The 22,665-nt window shown below is 35.8% G+C and overlaps 1 protein-coding gene across 7 annotated transcripts in view; it reads right to left on the reverse strand.

The window, feature by feature from the left end:
* Positions 1–609: 609 nt before the first annotated feature.
* Positions 610–22,665, reverse strand: part of CAMSAP2 (calmodulin regulated spectrin associated protein family member 2) — a 121,320-nt gene continuing 99,264 nt past the window's right edge. For 4 of the 7 annotated variants that reach the window (XM_514085.6, XM_001144062.6, XM_009440503.5 and 1 more), the window contains 11 exons: positions 19,215–19,308; positions 16,454–16,541; positions 14,035–14,117; positions 13,616–13,685; positions 11,091–13,293; positions 8,649–8,785; positions 7,815–8,035; positions 6,421–6,493; positions 5,186–5,301; positions 3,894–4,012; positions 610–3,564 (listed from right to left, as the gene is read on the reverse strand). In XM_514085.6, coding sequence (XP_514085.2) covers positions 3,259–3,564; positions 3,894–4,012; positions 5,186–5,301; positions 6,421–6,493; positions 7,815–8,035; positions 8,649–8,785; positions 11,091–13,293; positions 13,616–13,685; positions 14,035–14,117; positions 16,454–16,541; positions 19,215–19,308 — 3,510 coding nt within the window. In that variant the 3' untranslated portion in view covers positions 610–3,258. Of the gene's footprint in view, positions 3,565–3,893; positions 4,013–5,185; positions 5,302–6,420; positions 6,494–7,814; positions 8,036–8,578; positions 8,786–11,090; positions 13,294–13,615; positions 13,686–14,034; positions 14,118–16,453; positions 16,542–19,214; positions 19,309–22,665 lie in introns of those variants that run through there. The other 3 variants (XM_001143924.5, XM_009440498.5, XR_677287.5) reach the window with 2 other exon arrangements.

Below are 22,665 nucleotides of genomic sequence, written 5' to 3' on the forward strand. Positions count from 1 at the left end.
AGTATAGCTGTGTTCTGAAGTTACAGAACCTATCAAAAAGGTCCCAAGCTAGAAAACCACATTTATGTCTACTAACCAGATATTTCTTCAGGTATATAATTAGGCATGAAGATTATTTTATAGTTTTGTTATCAGATCTCTTTTTTCTTAAAAAACACCTTTTTCTTTGCTCTGTTCTGAGTAAGTAGAATCAGCAAAATCAAAGTGAAACTTACAAAATAATGGTCAAGAACTAGCTTCTCATGGCTACTCCAGATCAGTGAGTTCACTGGCCATTCAGTTTCAAAGACATAGAGCACTAGTTCTGGTACAATATAACTATCAATTCACCAAAAGATAGTGAATTAGTATGAGCAAGATTAACGTAAGATAAGCACATTTATAAATCATACTATGTAGACCGTCTGTGCTAAGCATAGAAAGTTACAGACTTTTTAACATTGCCCTAAGTTAGTATTTTTAAAAGGCTAATTATTTCAAGTTGCCTGTTATGAATATTCAAGTTATTAAATTTAAACATAGGTTAGGGGATAGAAAAACTGTATGAGTTATCTCAAGTTCAAATAATTTTACCAAAAACTACATTTTATTCAAGAAACAGAAAAGGAGTCATTTGGTGCCATGCTTTTATTCAAATGAAAGGGGAAAAACTACACTGTACCAGGAAATAGCAAGTATGACAGTATTTTACAGCACAGCATCTTAAAAAACAAAAAACCTGTAAGCAATGCTCTAGAGTGGACAGGTAAGCACACCATACACTGTACATTGCTCAACAGTGTCCATGAAACCATAATTAAATAGCTGAATTTGGCTTTAAACAGCCAAATAAAACTGTAACAGTCATTCTAATACAAAACGGAAAAACCAAGAACTAAATCTTTCCAAAGCTGTGTCAAATAGCAGAATTTGACAGGCTGCACTGGTAACCACGACAAATGTTTGGCAAACTTAATGGAATGGTTATCATAATAATTTGACCTCTGATGATGAAAGCACCAGTGTGTTTCAGTAAGGTTGACGAAAATCCTCAGACTTTATGAAATGGCTTATTTTTCAACTGTATAATTTTAAAAACATAATTAAAAAAAAGCTGCACCATAATAAAAAAATCTGCAGACTTAAAGAAATATATCCATATTCCTTCTGCATTAATAAAGTAAAATCTTATACTGAGAGCAATGAACTCTGTGGCAATATTCACATTCTACCTTTAGACCTTATAGACATTCAATTCAACTGTTGGACACACACAAATTTAAGAATAAAGGGTGGTCCTGTTTAGTTTTAAAGTTTCTCCATTGTCTTGCATCCAATTTTCTTTATTTAATAGCGAAGTAATATCACAAAGATTGCTTTGATGAGGGAAATTTAGTTAATATTGAAATGAACAAATTTAGTAACATAAAATGCTTATTAAATTATCCTTTTGACTACTATTCACATTTTGATTAGATTCATTTATAATTTTTTAAACTAGTTTTAATCTAAACGTGTATTTGACAATCATTTCCTTCTAGCTGTGATAGAAATTACTGTCTAAAAGGTAAAATGTGCAATTCCCCATTTTTAATATCCATATGTTATATACACAATATGTATACACTTAAAATATAAGAGTTACATATCCTGGTCTCTTACATGCAAACAGTAGATCACAAATAGTTTTGAGCTACACATGTATCTTGCACAGGTATTGGAAAAAAATCTGTGAAATTTTTTTACAGTTTTAACAAATATACATAAATATAAGAACATAAATTACAGTAAAATATTGACAGCATTTGAGAAAATGTTGATAACCCAGATGCACTGATGCCTAAAGGCCTTATAATAATAGAAAAGTACAGCTCAGGGACATCTCATTCCTATTCTTTTTTTTTAAATAAGTAAATACATCATATGAGACATTAGTTCTTTCTCTAAACAACTCAATTAGAGAAATGTATATATTTTTATCTCTACTTCCCATGAAAGAAAACAAACTACGCATCTCATTTATGATACAATACTGTCTTCCCCCCCTAGTTTACACATTTGTCACAACACTGAAACATAACAGGGTCACATAATCATTCAAGTCTTTTCCTGAGAATGAAGTTTTTCCCCAACTAACCCTCTGGTATACACTGTTAAAGAACAAAGATCATGTAGAGGAGATTTCAAGTGTATACTTAATCTAAGCCATTCCACTCGAAAAGGATTAAAATGAAGAAAAACCCAATATAAGTAAAATAATGTGAAGCTATTTTAAAATTAAAATGTAGCCCTTTGTACATGTTTAAAAATTCTAAATATAATTTTTATATGAGTTATAAATATAATGTAAAGACTTCTTGAGAACTTGTTTCAGGAAGTCTTACATCTTCAGATTGAAAGACTACTCTCAAAGTGTCATTCACTTCTGCCAACTTATAAAGTGACTTACTTTAAAAGAGATAGAAAGCCTTTTTTGTTAAAAGAACAATCTAAATTATTCTGAGTTGGCCAGAAGTGGTGTAAAAACAGCACTGATTTAATCAGCAACTTCTTACAACATATTCTTGGTTAAGCTCATGTGGTTTAAAGCGAACCTACTAGCAGCTCTTTACAACACCTCCTCTTATTTAATAGAGAATGTTAATACTTGAGTGAATAATAAATAGAGTTGTAAATACTTAGCAGAATAATTTTTGCAAATGCTGTAACACCATTAAAATATGAGGGTTACTGTAAAACTAAACACTAGTGTTTCTCTTAACATCATAAGAAAGGTGCGAGTTACTTCTAAAGGTCTATTTCCTACTTTCATGATCTCCACATGAAACAAAATACAAAGGTATCTTAGAATAAACCCCCAGGAGAGAAAAATAGCAAACCATCTGAAGACAAGAATATACATTAAAAGGTTAAAAAAAAAGCAACAAATAAAACACATAATTTGTAATCTTAACCATATTTCAATGATAAATCCAACTAATATCCATGAAAATTCAGTGCTTTAATGTATCTAATATCAAGCAGGTGAACCTGATAACACATACAGATCTCCATTTGTGAATTAAAACATTTCCTTCATCATTTGGACTTATCACTTAAGTGAGAATGTTCTGCACTCCAAAATACTGTGGTTTACATTCCAGTTGTTCATGACAACAGAGCTTAATGTCCAGTTTTAATTAATAAAAGTCTTGTTGGCAATTAGAAAGATTTTCTATAGGCAGGAAAGATGAAGTGCAAATTTACCATGAATGTTCTGAAGCAAGTATTTCCCAACTTCTATGCCTTAGTGGGTAAAAGTTTTTTGGGTGTTACTGGTCTTTTGGTCTGCCATAAATGGCTATGAATGGTAATTGCATCAACACTGGCAGATAAAGTTTTAGCGGGTATGTGGCTAAACTGTTTCCTGTCAGAATTGTATTTGTAAAGTCCTTCAATCATTTTTTTAGTGATAGATTTAGGGCCTATCCCAGTCAGTTTATTGATTTCTTCAGTTTCTGGGCAATAAGTATATAAAGATCTGAACTGGCATCCTGAATCCCGGAACAAGATTAAGAAGTTGTTGGCATCTGATTTCTCCATTTCCTTTAAAATAAAAAACAAAAACAACATAACAACACCAATAAAAACCCTTTATTTTGCTGAATAAAGTTTATATAATTATGTTACATTTCTTAGTCACATTTTATAACATTATTTCAATGACAAATCTTAAAGCCTATTGCTAGTCTTTAATAAAATCTGCAGGCTTCCAGAACCTAATGTGAAAATAAACTAAATCTGATAATTAAAACATCTAGCTACAGATCTTTTTACATGCTGTTGAAAGTCTAGGCCCATGAGAGTACATTCTCTTGAATGGATAAAAGACTTCTACAGTTTGCCAAATTTAATTTTCATGCAAACATGCTTACCTCCAGTATTTTTTTCTTCTGACCTTCATTTACTTTTCCAGCCAAACAGCAATGAGCTAAAGCATTTTGTATTATGTGCTTATTGGATTTTGCACTGGGTTCTTTGTAGAGCTTTGGTCCTATGGTAGGGATTTAACAACAATAATAAAAATAACATTCCTAAGTCAGAAATACTACTATTTTAAAATGATGTAATTGTTCCTACACTGCTGAAATATTGTAATAGAAGACCAAATTCTGTGCTTAAAGGCCTCTTACTGGCTGCAATCCAACCAAAACATTGTTTTATCCACCCAGAGATATGGAGGATGTTCCTATGGCCTTTTGGAGTACCCTGTGAGAGCAGTACTAAAAATAAAATATTGCTATAACTGTCATACTGCCTATTTAACCTTCTTTCTTAAATCTATATGGTTACTGGTTAGCTTAGAGTAGAATGGGTCCATGAGTAATTTAAGTCTTTTCAAAAGGCAAAAAAAAGCTTTCTTTTTCAGATTGTTCAACTGAACTAACATAGAGAAGCAGAGTAAGTAACATGGAAATACTGTCAAATCCCAAAGGCTGTCAGACTGGCGGTAGGAGGTAGTATTAAAAGCCACAGAGTGGGTCTCTAGCAAGTTCTAACCTCTTTAGGCCTTTCTAGGGTTTCCACTTCCACTCTATCATGGATAGATGGAGGCATCTCCTTTTCCCTCTGCTCTTCCCCATACATGTTCTCCCATGCCTTCCTATCTTACCTCTCAACGTGCTGCTGACATTTCTTCTGATTTCTCTCCTGCTTCATTTATTTAGAAGTATCCTTAACCCACATTCTATTCTTCATTGCTTTTATTCCAATCATGCCTACCTAGAAGCTAGAAGAGGACTTGGTGGCGATATGTGAGGCTACATACCTTCCTAGATTCAATGCATTCTTATCTTTTAGAGCCTCTTAATACTTGCTAAAGGTGCACAATTCTGGATACCTGAAATCCCAGTATTAGGGAGAGGACTTGGTGGATTCTAGCCTTTACTCAGTACTGAGGAACTATGTAGAACTTCTCTAAAACTTCTTCGGACCCAAACTACACACAGAAATGGCCAGCATTGGTTAGAGGGATGAGATATAAGTAGCATCACTAATTTTGTTTAGAAACTTACTGAACTACCTGAAAGTGACCACCTGCATTCACTGTTTATTAGTTGCCTATGTTTAAGACCCAAAGGTGAGCCAATAAAATTTTCTTTAGTACACCCTCCATTTATGAGTGTGTTAAATTCAAATGTTTCTCTAAAAATGTATAGACACTAACCTGTATATTCTGTTCCAGAAGCCACTGAAGAAGTTGTTGATGCATTCTCCCAGTCTTTTTCTCCATTTCGACTGCCACAACGACTTGGAGATAAGAAGGCTTCTACAGACTCTGATCTAATTAGAAAATAAAATATGTTTTATGTCTCAAACAGAGAAAAAATGGGGCCCAGAGGGTATACGTGAAAGTAACAATCAAAATCAACCTGAAGGCCTAAAAATAATATGATAAGGCCGGGCGCGGCGGCTCATGCCTGTAATCCCAGCACTTTGGGAGGCTGAGGCAGGTAGATCACAAGGTCAGAAGTTCGAGATCAGCCTGGCCAATATGGTGAAAGCCCGTCTCTACCAAAAATACAAAAATTAGCTGGGCATAGTGGTACGCGCCTGTAATCCCAGCTACTCAGGAGGCTGAGGCAGAAGAATCGCTTGAAGCCAGGAGGCAGGGGTTGCAGTGAGCCGAGATCGTGTCACTGCACTCTAGCCTGGGCAATGGAGAAAGACTCCGTCTCAAAAAAAAAAAATTAATAATAAAAAATAATATAACATTGTCTTATTCGCAGCTACACATCCAAGTTCCTAGAACATAGTAAGCATTCTATAAATATCTGTTGAAACAGTGAATGTTTTTCAATGTGAAAACTGGCAAATAACACAAAGGATGGTAATACAAAGATAAGAACTCTAAGATGATGACTGTCACTAGAAATGTTCTTTTCTGATATGATATTATAGTATAAAGTAATAAAATACTGATTTTTAGCTTCTAATCTAGAGAAAGAATCCTAGAGAAAGAAAATACAAAAGAGATCCTTCCTAAGTCATAGGCAACCCACTTTGGAATTATTCTAATGGGGAAAACTCCTTTGTCTTAGTTGGTAATAGACTACAGAAGTTGGTACTCTCATTCTACTGACTGTGATTTAATAATCATGTTAGCAATTACTGATGTATAATTACTGTTAATGTTTCATAGCTTATAAAAAGTATGTTATCAATGTCAATAATTCTAAATTCTAGAAGACAAAAAGCACTGAAAGATGAATAGACACCTCTTTACATAATTTCTTTTAACAGAAACTCTAACAGTCCTAAGTCAGCAAAACTTAGTAAAATTTGTGATTATGATTTGGTCATTATAAAATATAAAAACACTGAAGAATTTTTACTTAGAGTTTGTATAATTGCAGGTACTATATTCTTTTCTGTAAAAATATTCATACGTTATAGATTTACCTTGGCGTCCTCTTGCCTGAATGTACACTCTCGTTATCACCCGTGTTCAGCGATGCCAAAGAAAGGCTAGAGACTGAAAAAACACGATAAACTCATGATCCTGAATAAAAACAAAATCAGAAATTTAAAAGGAGCAACTAGCAAAGAGTCTGTTCATTAGATAACACCAGCATATAAAAATTGAGCTTCTGTAGTTTCTTTTCCTTTTCTCTGTACTTTTAAACACATAATATGCTTGCATGCATATATACACAATTTATTTAAAATTAGCAAGGAACCTACTTTTAGGAAACAATGATAAAACTAACTTGTGTTCCAAAAGGAAAGTGTTAATATGAGACATGATACTGTGATCCTAAAGAAAAAAACAATAACAAAAAAAAATTTCATAATATCTAAATTCTAGGTAGAAAATTATATCAATTAGTTTTACAGGCTTGAAAACAGAGTTCTCTTTAAACAGTCAATATTATGTTATTTTTCCTCAGGTTCAGTATAACTATGAGAATTCTCTAAAAAATTTCCATGGCATTTGGTTTTAATAAAGATTTCTTTTATTTTTACAAATTTATCCCTGCCCCCCAAGATTTTTTTAAAAATAAGAGTATGGCCAGGCGCAGTGACTCACACCTGTAATCCTAACACTTTGGGAGGCCAAGGCAGGCAGATTACTTGAGCCCAAGAGTTCGAGACCAGCCTGAACAACATGAAGAAACCCCATCTCTACAAAAAATACAAAAAAGTTAGCTGGGTATGGTGGCACTCACCTGTAGTCCCAACTACCCAGGAGGCTGAGGTGGGAGGATCACCTGAACCCAGGGAGGTGGAGGCTGCAGTGAGCCATGATCACACCACTGCACTCTAGCCTGGGCAACAGACTGAGACCCCGTTTCAAAAAATAATAATAGTAATAATGAGTATGTATACTGACTTTTAAAGAAAATATATTCTCTCAACTCCAGATATTATAAGTTTGGATTTTCAACCATTTCTATCTTGAAGGAGGGACTTGTGAACTCTTGATCTTGCATTCCTTATTATACCAACATGTTTCTTGTACATTTCATGCATATAACATTTATTTAAATTTATAAGTATGTAAAGGGCAGTTAATAGTTCAAGGAGATTATATCTGAGGGCACAGTTCCCTAATAGATTAATATTTAGATTTGATTTTTAGCATTCACATTTGTTCTACTGAATATATGCATGCACACATAATACATTTAATTCATTAAAAACTTCATTTGCTCATTTTGGTTTTCCAAAAGGGAGCATGCACAATCTCAAACTGTGTATCCAATTTTGCACATCAAAGTACAACCAAGTTAGTATGACAAACCAATCAAGCTGGTGTTTTTTATGAACAGACTCTTCATAATAAGCTATGTTACCTGGAGGACCCTTTATTGGTGTTTTGGGGGATTCAATATGATCTCTGTGAATAGATTTTGGTCGCTGTTTTTTTTGTTTTACTACTTGAGGACGGGCTTTAATTACTGTATCCATATCTTCCATTAGTTTCAGTTGTTTCCGCCTCATATATTCTTGCCTAATAAATTCTCTGCGTGCTCTCTCATCTTCTTTCTTCTGACGTTCTTCCTCAGTTTTACGCCTAAGAAATCAAATGGTTACAGTTCTTATTCTGCATACCAAAGACAAACCATACAGGAGAGAGTTATGTATTTGATATGAGAAGGGAGAATTCTATTTCATCACCTTGGTGAATAAATGGTTCATTTAAAAGGTACTTGATGATTCTGCTAAGACATGGGATTAAGCATAAATAAGTAAATAAAGGAGGGAAGGAAGAGTCAAATAAATAAATAAAAATAAAGGTATTTGAGATAATTTAGGTCGTGTGTGTGTGTGTGTGTGTGTGTGTGTGTGTGTGTGTGTGTGTGTATCTCCCAGGAAAGTTATTTTAATGTTTTTTAAACATTTAATTATTTAAATTAATGTTTCTAGAGAACTTTCCCATGAGATGCCTTAAACTTAAGATAAAAATATAAAATTAGGCAATACTTTGGGAAAATAAATTGATTTCTACAAAGCACCAAAAAGTAGCATTGATCCAGCTGTCTATCTATACTACAAACTTCTCTGAAAAAAATCTGTTAATAAAAATTAATGAGAGACTACCTCTTTGAGTACTTACCAACTTTTTCTAAATATGCCCATGCATCATTAAAGTTCAGATCTAGCACTGGGCCAGCAATTTCCTTTACCTTGTTTCCTCCTTCTTATGCTCCATTTCTGCTTCCAACTGTTGTTTCCGGAGCTGAGTTTCCTTTTCCCTTCTTAATCTTTTCTCCAACAAAGCTGCCCGTTTCATTGCCATATCATTTTCTGCTTTTTGATCATCCTAAGAACGAATTTCATTGAAAACGATGAAACATTTTAGGTACCAATATTCTCATTTTCAATTGTTGTAGTCACATTTTGTGGTTAGTCCTATAACTGAAAGTTTGAACTATTACAACCCTTCTGAATGTGGATGTGGTTGAGAAATTATGAAGGAAGAACTGAACTACAGTGGTAACAGTTCCATCAAAAAAGAGGACAGGCAAACTTATTTAATTACACTCTGTCAAAACCTATGAGATTTGCAAAGAACAACCATAAAAACAAACAAAAAAAAGCACAAATTTTTTTAACCCTAATTTAATAACTTACAGTAGGTAGTTCCCCCACCAATTTTTAAAATTGCATTTAAATTTTATTTAAAATATAAGCTCAGTAAAAATACCTCAAGTAAAAACATCCCAAAATTAGCCACCCAATGTTGTAGCACATAAATGAAACTATTGCTGCATGATTTTAAGTTGAGGTACTGACAGTCTGCTTGATAGGTTCTGAACTATAATGAACATTTTTCCATTGAAGAAAAGATGGGGATGATTATACTTCTCTTCTATAGTACTTTTAATTTGAGAGCTAGTTCATTATCTATAGGCTTCCTGGGCCTGCCCTAGTTTCTACCTGAATCCTTAGGGACAGCCCTAGTTCTCAGCGGGCTTCCAAAATGCTTCAGAATTCAGCAAAGTAACAAGCTGTTGTAGAAGTGGTTCACTGTCTTAATGTCTCCTTGTCAACTGTCCCTGCCAATGCTTAATTCAATAAACATTTCTTTGGTGTCTAACATACTCACAACATAGTGTCAGATATTACATATATTAAAATATATGGTATCTCAGGTCAAGGAGCCTAAAAAATCACAAGGAGAAGAGGTACAAACAACAGGCTTTGTATGGAAACCCAGAGAGAGATTTAACTCTGAATGGAGAAAGTCAGAAGATACCATTCAAGCAATTAGTTCAAACATTCATGTCTTCATCTATCAAATTACATATATTGTAGTTTGCCAGACACTTTATTATGCTATGGGGATAAAAAGATGCAGTACCTTGGCTGGGCACGGTGGCTCATGCCTGTAATCCCAGCACTTTGGGAGGCTGAGGCGGGTAGATCACCTGAGGTTGGGAGTTCGAGACCAGCCTGACCAACGTGGAGAAACCCCGTCTCTACTAAAAATACAAAATTAACCAGTCGTGGTGGTGCATGCCTGTAATACCAGCTACTAGGGAGGCTGTGGCAGGAGAATCGCCTGAACCCAGGAGGCGGAGGTTGCGGTAAGCCGAGATTGCGCCATTGTACTCCAGCCTGGGCAACAAGAGCAAAGCTCTGTCTCAAAAAAAAAAAAAATAAATAAATAAAAATAAAAAGATGCAGCACCTCTAGGAGGTCATGGTCTAAGAGACAAAGCAAATCATACAAAACAGTTGAAAACTCCGGGACACAGGACAGGTATGAGTATATTTAAGGATACAATAGATACACAAATGATGAAACATTTGACCTCGACTGAAGGAATTATAAAAGGCTTTAGATGAAGCTTGAAGTTAATCTTAACAGTACAAAATAAAATTACGGGGAAGAAGCTAGACAAAAAGATTTAGGTTCATCTGTGAAAGTCCCTGAATGTTGTGCTAAAGGGTTTGAACTTTATTCAACAGGCAAGATTTTTGACTAGAAAGAGACTCAATTGGAGCTATGCTCTTGGAACTATCACCTTTAGTAGCAGTATGAAGACTGGAATGGCATGATTGGAGACAGACAGCCCAGTCAAGAAGCTGTAACCATAGTCCAACAGATGAGTAATGGGGTGGTGAAGATGTGTAAATAAATGGAATAGAAATGAAGCAACAGAGGTACTGCCTGTTTTATACTAATGATTTTCTTCCCCTTTGTTTCCCTTCCTCTGCAAGGAACAGAGTCTCTAGGCAGTAAATTTTAATATCTATTAGTGTCTACAGTAGCATTCTGTTAAAAAAAAATGGCAGTGTTACATGATTAAGAGACAAAATGGAATCATTCTCTGAAGAGATCTGAGTAGCTTAATTTTTAAAAGGCTTTTGTGAGTGAGAAAGAGCAGTAGAGGAGCAAAACCAAGGGATATATCTAAACATGTGATAAAAGGATTTATTACAGCTTTGAGTCCATACTGGAAACCACAGTGTGCTTGAATGTTACTATAGTTAATGGGGATGAACTTGTATCAAAAGGGACTGCTACTGAAAGAAGCAAGCATGTCAACTGAAAAAAAAATATCCAACACAACCACACTCATCTAATGAAGATGCCCAAAACTATGCAGATTAATACTACACCTTAAAAAAGAATCCACAGCATACTTTCTGGTCATCATCAAATTGTTCTTTATCACTTTCTCCATCATATTTTTCAACAGGTACATCAGCCTTTTCAGGGGGTTTCAAATCTGAGAGGGAAACTTCAATCAGATTAACATTTTTTGGAGCAGTGGGTGGGAAAACGGGTTTAGGAGGGGGTTCTGTGGGTTGATTCAATTGGTCCTCATTTGGTGTCAGACATACAGTCTCTGTGATAGGAAGTGATAGGACTTCAGAGACTGTTGACTCAAAAGGTTTGATTTCCTTTTCTTCTGGATTATGTCCACGCTGTTCCAAAGTCCCTTTGGATTCCAATTCCTCCTTTTTAACTTCCTCTTTAGGTTTGGATTCCTTTAACTGAGGTTCTCCATCATCCCCAAAACATACAAATGACCTAGTTTGAATAGGAACTTGACTTGGTGAAAACCTCCTTAACCGAGGAAGGCTATCCACAGACCGAGGAGGTGTCAAGGTTCGATTCAAAGGTGTTATTTTTAACTCATTTGGCCTAGGAGTCCTTTGACTTTTAACAGAAAAAGATGCACTTTTCCTGTTAGAAGACTGTGGAGATGGGTGAGTAGGACGAGGGGAGTCTGAGGAGAATGGTGTAATGGCTGATGACAGGCCTGCCTGCTTAGAAGGCTTAAAATCTCGAATCTGTTTCTGTGGAGAGGGTTGTGGAGGTGAAATCACCCAAGATTGTTGCTCTCTCATCTGCATTAACATCTCCTGCTGAAGTGACAAGCGTTGCATTTCTTGTTGTAGAAAATGCAGGGATGAATTTAACTTTTCAATGGATTTGGTATATTCTAAAATCTCTCCTTCATTTAAAGTTTCTTCTGAGGGGCTTGCCAGGTTCCACTGCTTCTCAGGACCAATAGGTGTAGTTGGAGACTTTAGCCATTTGGCTTGAGGATTCTCCATGCTCTCTTTTATATCTGCCAGTGACTTGCTCCTTTGTCCATCAGTTTTTTGTGATTCCTTTTCTTTTGCTCGATCAGTATATACTTTCTCATCTTCTGCACCCGCCGCTTCCTCTCGTAGAGGAGATATCCCATCCCCTTTCTTTTTCACTACAGTAAGGAATGCTGTCCTTCCCATTTTCTGTCTCTGTTTGGTAAAAGCAGCTTCCATTTTCTTTTTCTGGGCTTCTATAGCACGCCTCTTTTCTTCTAGTTTCATCCTAAGATGCACCATTTCAGAGGCCAACAGCTGGGTAGTGTCCCGTCCCTGTGGAAGCCCTGTTTCTTCTGGAATTTGTGCCCAAGCAACCACATGAGGAATATTAAGTTCAGAGCCTTCTGGTGTCGTTTTTTGAGAACTGCTTCCACTACTTTTTCCATCGGTATGATTCAGTTTCCTGAATTTTTGTTCAGCAAAGCTGGTCATTTTAACTCCAGAACTAGAAGAAGCACTGCTGCCTGGCTGAGACTTGGTACTTACAGTACTTGGACAAGGACTCAAAGCTTCCCTGGTGTTGCCAGTTCGAATATCATAATCCTGAAGAAATTTAGATGCATCATCCATGTCAGAGTCCAAGCTTACAGTATAATCTCTCAACGAAGAATCTTCGTCCATAGTTTCAGGAATATCTTCTGAAGGAACGTGAATTCCAGTGTCTACTTCAGTATTGTCAGTTATGGGACTCAAGGCACCTTTCGTATCAGTTACATTATCAGGACTAGATTGATTTAACTTGATATTTGAATCTAAGATACTCATTTCTTGACTATGAAGAAAGAAGCCATTAGCAATTTGGTCTGGCTGAGGTGTATGAGGAGATTTTTCAGTATCATGAATTATTTGTAATGCTTCTTCAATGCTTGGTGTCTCGATCTGATTGCCAAACTCGTCAAGAAGTATTCTATTTTGTAAAGCTCCATTTGGAAGCTTGTAATGAATATTCTCATTAGAATTTAGTTCATTTGTGTTAAGGGGCACATAAGATTTGAGGTCACTGTGAGAATCTATATTAAGTTCTTCTTCAATGCTCTCTGCTTCCTCTTCTCCATTTATTGGCTTGAAGGACAAATTTTTCCTAATGTGTTTAGATACACGACTGTTGTTCAGAGTAAGTCCTTCATTACTAATAGAACGAGTGATTCCTCGGTTTGGAGTGGATCTCTGTACACTATCTTCTTTATCAAAAGAAATATCAAATGATACGCCATGCACTGATGATCTAAAAAAAAGTTAAAGAGAAAAATCCTTTAAAAATCCTAGAAATGATTTTTAGTATCATTTAACAAGAATTATTTGAAATTACATTTCCTTTCTTTCCCCAGTTCTCATAATCATACTGTCTTCAAGGTAAGGGGAGGGCTATCTAGCTACTTTTTAAAGTTAGCTTCTTTTACATCTCTATCATCTGCCTATACTGCCTTTTTCAAATTTAGGAACTAATTAAAAGTTTTAGCAATTTGGTTATCAATAAAAGAGAGACACAGATGCAATTTGCATTTCTTAATGATCTGAATACACTAAAAGTAATTCTCTTTGTTTACCTTTTCTCTTTGGGCCATGTCCCTATGAAGCCATCAACATAAGACATAGATGAAGACCTTCTAATTCCTCCTTCAAATGCAAAAAAGAAAAAGCCATTGAAATCATGTAAAAAAAATTAACTTATAGCAGCTTAGGAGACTTCACGTATTTGAGGATTCATTAATAGCAATACAAATTAAGTAGGTACATAAGGAGAATTAGAGATCATTTTATCAAGAAAAGCAACCACAGTGAAACTGACCATGCTTTTAGTGTGTTATAATAGCCATTTTTCAGGAAAAAAAAAAAACCACACACACACACACAAAAAAAAACCACAAAAAAACCCTGGATATTTGTTTATTTATATTTACTGTCAATCATTTCCCAGGTAACCTACTTAAAAGAGTATTTTCCTAGGCTTTTTCAAATATATTACCTGAGGCTGAAGAATGAGCCTGGGGACGTGAATACCTAGAAGGCAAATGATGATGAGACTGTGTAAATGTAGCTCCTTCCCCACTGCAATGGAAAATAAATTTAAAATGTTATATTTTAGCTGTTTAATATAAATTTAGGTAGAATGTCTTAAGTTAGAAACAACACTACCACCTCTGATTCTACAACCTAAATTTTAAAAATATGGAAACATATTGTTTAAACCAAAGAATGGCTGTGATTACAGTATGTATCTATATATATTTTATGTCTTTTAGCCAAACAACTTGAAGTACTTTCATATACATCTCAATGTCTTTGTGAGATATGAATTATTTTCATTTTTATAAACATAAAAACTGATATATAAAAAAGTAAAATGAAACTCACCAATTTGAAATACTTTGGTCAAATCTAATCTCTAAAAACTATAGGTATAATAAACCCTAGTAAAATACCTTGACAGCCTCTCTGCTCACGGACCTGTTTGTATATCTCCAACAGCTGGTAGCCAAGTGTGTGGAGTAGCTACTGAAAACATCTTTTGCTTTGTCTGTCTTCGTCCTTTGTTTTTTTCTTTCTCATAAAATCATTATTTAGGTTCACTAACATTTGAGATGTGGCTACATTATTCCCAGGAAGGGTAAAAATACTTCAATTCTTTCTCAAAAGTTCCACAGTGTTGGAGAACTACAATGGACCATATGGAGACTTATAGAAATGAGAGGATGACTAGGAACTCAGAATAGCCTAGAATACTGGCTACACAATAACTTTTCAAGGAAAAGAATGTAGACATCCATCTGCATTATAAAAAGAGTTTCTGCTGGGAAAAATAGGAAAAATGAGCCGCTGAGATGTCTGAGAGACAGAAAAGAGATGAGTTTTCCAGAGGACATGAATTAAAACATTTTTCAGAAATGTGGGAGACTGTCCATTTAGGTTCCTAGAATAATTATGGAATAATCTAATCTTTGAGTGGAAAGCTTTACTTTCCTCCACTTTGAAAGTGGAATTTAAAGATTTAATAGAGCAAGAGTGATGACCTAGAACACTGAGTGTTTTCTAAATCTTCAAGGAAGGAAATGTCACTATTGACCCCCCATGCCTGCTAAATTTCATATTTTTGTGTTAAGCCAAGAATTCATACAGAAATTACTTTGAATGTTTTACTCATAATTTTTGAAATGTATTTTTAATGTGTCTGAATTTCCAAAAACCCACAAAAGACGTTAGTTTTAACGTAAAAAATCAGATAGATTAGGGAGTCCAAAGTCAATATAAATTGTAGGTTCTAATAGATTCAAATAAAAAGCTGCTTATAGGAGCTGCTGAAATACATTTTTAAACAAACTAATGTCCCTATCACATACCTGGGTGAGAAGTCAGGATTATCTAGGTATTAATATGATAGGACATTTTTACTTTGCTTTCAGTTTAGTTCCTAATACTATGTACTAAAGCATTAAAGATTTAATATTGTAATAAATATTCTATTGTTGTAACCCAGGGTCCTTGGGTTTTCAGGTACACACTGTGAAAAGGTACCTGCTTGTAACTGTTGCACCTTGAAATTTTTATTGTTTCAGAAATTTCCAGGAAGCAGCCCAACCCCACATTACAAAACAAAAACTACACAAGCTGGGTGGATGCAGAGATGCCTGAGACGGAAATGTATTACCATTACCACACTAAAAATCCCATCCAAGGAGGAGCTTATTCCGCATTTTCTATACATGCCAGTATGCAGAAGCATGACTGATGACTGTGCCTTTACTGCCTTTACTCCACCTCTACACACAATGATACAGTTAACCAGCCTACTAAAAGCCCTATTTTCACCTCTGCTTGAGGAGGCACTGCTTTGGGGAATTATTCCTGGTGTCCTCCTTACTTGCTGCAAGTAATAAAATCCTCGTCTTGTTAAATCCTCCTTGGTTGTGGCTTTGGACTGTCATCTGCCAAAAGACCAAACCCACCCGTTGTGTGGGTAACACTGTGATCTCTCAATAGCTATCCTAACCAGGAAAAAAAAAAAGCAGGAAAAACCTTCAAAGATTTTTAAAATAATAAAATACATAAAAGTCCTAATCGAATTTCAAAATTTCCCTCCAAGGCCTAAGAGTTACCTATTAGACAGTTCTCAATTATGAACAAGTTATGCATCAAAAGTTTGGTTTTAGGTTGGTTATTGGGAACTTAGAATATATTGTCCCATCTTTTCAGTGTGGTACATAAACATTCATTTCAGTGTATATTTCAATTTATATTTAAGTTAAAACAGGCTTTAATAGGGTAAGCTAATTATAACAGTTCAAAATCCAACTGAAATTCTTAAAAACCTTATGTAATATAATATTATGTAATTTAATTACTAAATAGAATAGAAATGGTGAAAATAAAGTCATTGTGGAGTTTACCTTGAAGGGAAGTCAGAACTACTATCTAAGACATTTCTTTTGGCAGCATTCAAGACAGGAATTGAAGGCATATCTTTTACAGGTTCAGCTGGAATAAAAGATTTTTAAAAACACCCTCAAATTAGCATATTTCTATGAAAAATTCTGGACCATAAACAAATTTATAATAAAATTTAACTTCTATTTCCCTTTCTACGTATTGAGAAATCATAGCATAAAGTTTTCTTCTTAAATAATTTTCAAAGGGTCAAGTTTCTTTAAGATCTTTTTGAAGTATTCAGACTTAAATTCAAAATTAAAAAAAATGTTCTTTCTTTTTTTTTAGATGGAGTCTCGCTCTGTCGCCCAGGCTGGAGTGCAATGGCGCGATCTCAGCTCACTGCAACCTCCACCTCTTGGGTTCAAGCGATTCTCCTGCCTCAGCCTCCCAAGCAGCTGGGACTACAGGCACCCGCCACCACGCTCAGCTAATTTTTGAATTTTTAGTAGAGACAGGGTTTCACCATATTGGCCAGGCTGGTCTCGAACTCTTGACCTTGTGATCTGCCCGCCTCAACCTCCCAAAGTGCTGGGATTACAGGCGTAAGCCACCATGCCCAGCCAAAAATTTCTTAAATTAAAAAATTCATCTGATTAAGGATAATTAGGGGGAAAAAGCCTAACATAAAATAAATACATGTATTTAAAACAAAAATAAGTGGCTGGGCGTGGTGGTTCACGCCTGTAATCCCAGTACTTTGGGAGGCTGAGGCTGGTGGATCACGAGGTCAGGAGATTGAGACCATCCTGGCTAACATGGTGAAACCCCACCTCTACTAAAAATACAAAAAATTAGCTGGGTGTGGTGGCAGGCGCCTGTTGTCCCAGCTACTCGGGAGGCTGAGGCAGGAGAATGGCGTGAACCTGGGAGATGGAGCTTGCAGTGAGCCGAGACTGTGCCACTGCACTCCAGCCTGGGCAACAGAGCAAGACTCCATCTCAAAAACAAAACAAAACAAAAACAAACAAACAAAAATAAGTTTGAGCGTTTAGCTTTGTGAAAGCTTTCATAGAACTTCAGATACATATGGTCAGCTCTGCTTCTTTATGAAACAGCTGGTATTTTGGTCAATTAGAGAAAAACAGAATTTCTTTAGAAAATAATTAAACCTGCTGGTATACTTTTATTTTTGTAAGTAACTCTGGAGGAAGACTCAATTTACTTTTTGACTTTGAGATCTGATGCAACAGCTGTTGGTATTTTGAATAGTGAGCTTCACAGGTGAAATCACAGAAAGCAATGTAGTGAAAACCCTGTTAATAATTTTTAAAAATTATACAAATATTGGTTATGAAAATTACTAAGAATATCTGACTTCATTCAATGGCCTTAGGGGAGCATCTCTATTTTTTTATAGGCATGTAAAGAAGTTATATAATGTTATATAGTGACTCGATATTCAGAATCTGCCTTAAGAAGCTTAGCAATACTCGAATTATTGCTTATTTCACAGATTTTTGCCTGAGATGCGGTGGGCTGCCTGAAGTAACCTCATTGTACTCACTAGACTATGCCTCCCCTTTGGCTACATATGTTTTTCCTCCTTCCTGATCACTTTCTCTTCTTTTATTTTTTGGGGGTTTAGCGGGGAGGTGCAGGTAACGGTAGCAGTTACAAAAATAACAAACTTTGGAGCCAAGGAAAGCTGCTAAGTAGTTGGGATGCACAATAATCATGTGTTGTATTGGGTAGGGCAGCTATTGGTAGCAGACAGAAATGTTTCCATAAGTTATGCTGGAAGAAAGTTCTTTAGTGGGCTAAGCTTATAATTTAAGATCATTTTTCCCCCTATAGAAATAAACCTCTAGTTTTTTTTTTTTTTTCTTTTTTTTTGAGATGGTGTCTCATCTCTGTCACCCAGGCTGGAGTGCAGTGGTGCGATCTCGCTCACTGCAACCTCTGCCTCCTGGGTTCAAGTAACTCTACTGTCTCAGCCTCCCGAGTAGCTGGGATTACAGGCATGCACCAACATGCCCGGCTAATTTTTGTATTTTTAGTAGAGATAGGGTTTCACCATGTTGACCAGCCTGGTTTCAAACTCCTGACCTCAGGTAATCCACCCGCCTAGGCCTCTCAAAGTGCTAGGATTACAGGCGTGAGCCACCACACCCAGCCTAGAAATAAACCTCTAGTTTTATAATGGGAGCCAAGAGAAAATTGGTTTTGCTATGTGAAATTTTGCTTTACAGAAAATTTAGGAAGATTTTTTGTTCCTTATATCTAGGGGTCTTTACAGTAACCCCCTTATTTCTTACTAATTTTATTCTTATTATGTACAATCAATAGTTCATGATATAATAGTCATAAAATCCACTAGGTTTAAAAATCCATACAAACCTTTTTATAGTTTAATGGCAAATTCGAGTTGCGGGTTAAGGCCAAACAATAATTTGTGGGGATTCTGGGTAACACAATGTTAAAAACTAAGAATCTAAAAGGGAATAAAAGCTGGGATAACGATAAAAGATGCAAAGAAAAGAAATGGACAGTTAAAGCTAAAAGTTCCACATCATAAGACTTCAAATTCAAAGCCATTCCCTCCATTTTCTTTTTCTTCTCCTCTAACCATTTTAAGAGGTTAGGAGAATCTATCAAGTGTAATAGCTGAAATCTAAAAAAAAAATAATAGGCTGCTTTCTAAAAATGTAACCAGGTAAGGTTATATCAACATTCCATTTTTTTCTGTTCATAGGAACATTTAAAATTAAAAAGATTGATTACCTCCTTGTGGACGAACAACACGAGGCTGTACAAAAGACGGCTTCACCACTTCAAACCACCAGAACAATTCCGCCATGAACACCAAATAATTACTCTATATAGGAAATTTAAAAGAAAGCCTACATTAGGTAAAACTTCATGATAAACAGAATTTTATTGTTTTAAAATATAGGTTTAAATCTCATTCATTCATCACTGGAGTATATTCACTACAGTAGGCTATTAAACATGGGATGGAATATTAACTCTTGTGGGTAAAAATTATAACTATTCAAAACCTCTTGCTGATCATTTGCTCTATAGTTCTAAAATGGTGGTCCAATTGATCTAGCAGGCATGAATACCTCTAACTGTGTAGAACACTGAGATAATATATAAGGCACTTTCATTCCAAAGTAAATATAAGCAACTTAAAAAGTTATTCAATCATCTGACACTCTAAAGAGGGGTTATCACTTTCAAAACATAACTAAGCTCTACTCAGATCCCTAGAAATTTCTCCAAAACGTAACTGGATGTAGTCTTAAAAAAATACTTTATGTGGCCGGGCGTGGTGACTCACGCCTGTAACCCCAGCACTTTGGGAGGCCAAGGTGGGCAGATCACGAGGTCAGGAGTTTGAGACCAGCCTGGCCAACAAGGTGAAACCCCGTCTCTACTAAAGATACAAAAAACTAGCCGGGTGTGGTGGCGCGTGCCTGTAATCCTAGCTACTTGAGAGGCTGAGGTAGGAGAATAGCTTGAACCCAAGACACAGAGGTTGCAGTGAGCCAAGATCATGCCATTGCACTCCAGCCTGGGTGACAGGGCGCAAGACTCCGTCTCAAACAAAAAAAGTTATATGTATGTGCTCAGTAATGCTAAACTCACCAGTAATACAGGTGCTAAATAACACCAAAACTAAATTTTTATAGCTAATTTTTAATAATTTTGAAATGTACAAAACATTATTTATACAATGAATGTATCTACCTAACTTCGAAAAGTTATCAATAAGTCAACAATGTTACCTTTTATTATTACTATTTTAAAATGTAAATAATTTTTTTAATGGCTTAAAATTAAGAGAAAGGATTAAGGGTCCTCAAAAGCACATTTCTACTACAAGCTTATATTTTAAAATGCATATAAAATAAAAGCTGTAAGCATGAAGAATTATTTCAATTTTAGGCATTCGGTAAATTTTTTAAAACTACAAAATCTGTCTTCATAACTATTTAAAATAATACGTTTTCTAAATTTTGGGTGTTTGGCATTTAATAAAATAGTTACTATCAAATTTATTAATGTTTAATAAGGTCTTATTTCATATTAAAGTTTTTAAGATTATCCTGGATATGGTTATTTTCTAATGTCTTGCCTTCTTCCTACTTGCTAATTATGAATAATCCTTAAACTCTATATGCTCTCCACTAGAACTTATGCGTTCTCTTGGTTTTCTCATATTTAAGTTGGTGACTTTCAAATATCATCTCTCATCTGATAGTTCTGGAAGGCTATCGTGTATGCAGAAAGTGAAGAAAAGAGGCTGGGCGCAGTGGCTCATGCCTGTAATCCCAGTGCTTGAGGAGGCTGAGGAGGAAGGACTGCTTGAGGCCTGGAGGTTGAGACCAGCCTGGGCAACATAGCTTGCCTCTATAAAAATTTTAAAAATTAGCTATGCATGGTGGCACGTGCCTGTCATCCTAGCTGCTTGGGAGGCTAGGGCAGGAATACAGCTTGAGCCCAGGATTTGGCTGATTGTGCCACTGCACTCCAGCCTGGGTGACAGAGTGAGACCCTGTCTCTAAAAAAAATAAAAAGAAAGTGATGAAAAGAGAAGAATCAAGAGTGATGACTCTTAGGTTTTTGTCTCGAGCAACTAATAGTGAGATAGAAAGGACTGGGAGAAACAGGTAATGAAAGGAATCTAGAGTCATTGTTTGAGATGTTCACTGGACATTTAAGTGGACCTGTCTTGTAGGTGGCTGAGTGTAAGAGTCTGGAGTGTTACAGAAGGTAATGCACAGTGGTGAAGAGCATTTGGTAGGTTTCTACTTTACCTTCATGTTTGCTTTTACTGTAAATTCTCAGAATTTTAGAATGTTGATATACAGATACATACTAATTGAAGCAGCCATTAAAATTTGTGACTAAAAAAAGTAATAAGAATGCTTATAATCCGTAAAGGCTATGCAGTGGCTCTCATCCCTGCTTGACTTCTCAGAAACTTTACAGTTTTAAAAAATTTATTTCTTATTTTAATAGGTGTTTAGGGGAACAGGTGGTGTTTGGTTACATGAATAAGTTCTTTAAGTAATTTCTGAGATTCTGGTGCACCCATCACCCAAGCAGTGTACACTGTACCCAATGTGTGGTCTTTTATCCCTCACCTCCCTCCCGCTTTTTTCCCTGAGTCCCCAAAGTCCACTGTATCATTCTTATGCCTTTGCATCCTTATGGCTTAGCTCCCACTTATGAGTGAGAACATATGATGTTTGGTGTTCCATTCCTGAGTTACTTCACTTAGAATAATGGTCTCCAATTCCATCCAAATTGCTGTGAATGCTTATATTCTTAATCCTACTTTTCTCTCCTACATATGTATCCTTCCCCTGTCAACAGAATCCTTCCTATTTGGCTTTTAAACATGCTCAAATCCCTCCCATCAAAATAAATGAAACAAAACCTTTACTCAATAACTATTCTCTAGTTTCTCCTCATTCCCACCATCTTTTTACCTCTTCACAAACTTCTTTTAGGAGCAGGCCTCTACTGACATTTTCCATTTCATCACTTTTACTCTCTAATCTACTTCAGTCTTGGCACTGAGTCACATCATTCCCCTAACAGCAACTGCTCAAGTCGCCAATGATGTACATATGTTGCTAAATCAAACAGATTTCCCATCTTACTTGACCTCTCAGCTGCATTTGATATTCCTGATCTCGCCCCTCTTTGAAACACTGCCATGCCTACGTCCATCAGCTACTAAATGATTCTCAAATGTACTGACTGCACTTATATATACAGTGGCCTACCGAGCATTTTCTTTTGGATATCTCAAAGGCCTATGTCCAAAATTGAAATAGTGACCTTCCCTACAAATGTGATCTTACTGCAGTCCTTATCTCACTGAATGGCACCACTATCCCAGTGTGCAAACCAGAAACCTAGGAGTCATCCTTGACACCTTCTTTCTCCCACGTCCAATTCATCACCAAAGCATGCAGATTTTGCATCCTAAATATTTCTGGAATTCACCAACTTCTCTCCATCATAACTGCTCTGATTCAAACATTTTTGCCTTGTTTGGAACACAATAGCTTTTTCTTTGGCTTGCTAAGAAAACAAACTTTTCAAAATGCAACTCTCTTTCCATTGCTCTTGAGGTAAAGGGAATCTTACTATGGCTTACAAGAGGCTACTTGGTACAGTCCCTTTTTCTCTTCCCAGATTTATCTATTACTAC

This window comes from Pan troglodytes, chromosome 1 (genome assembly GCF_028858775.2).
Source record: "Pan troglodytes isolate AG18354 chromosome 1, NHGRI_mPanTro3-v2.0_pri, whole genome shotgun sequence".
Taxonomy (NCBI): Eukaryota; Metazoa; Chordata; class Mammalia; order Primates; family Hominidae; genus Pan; species Pan troglodytes.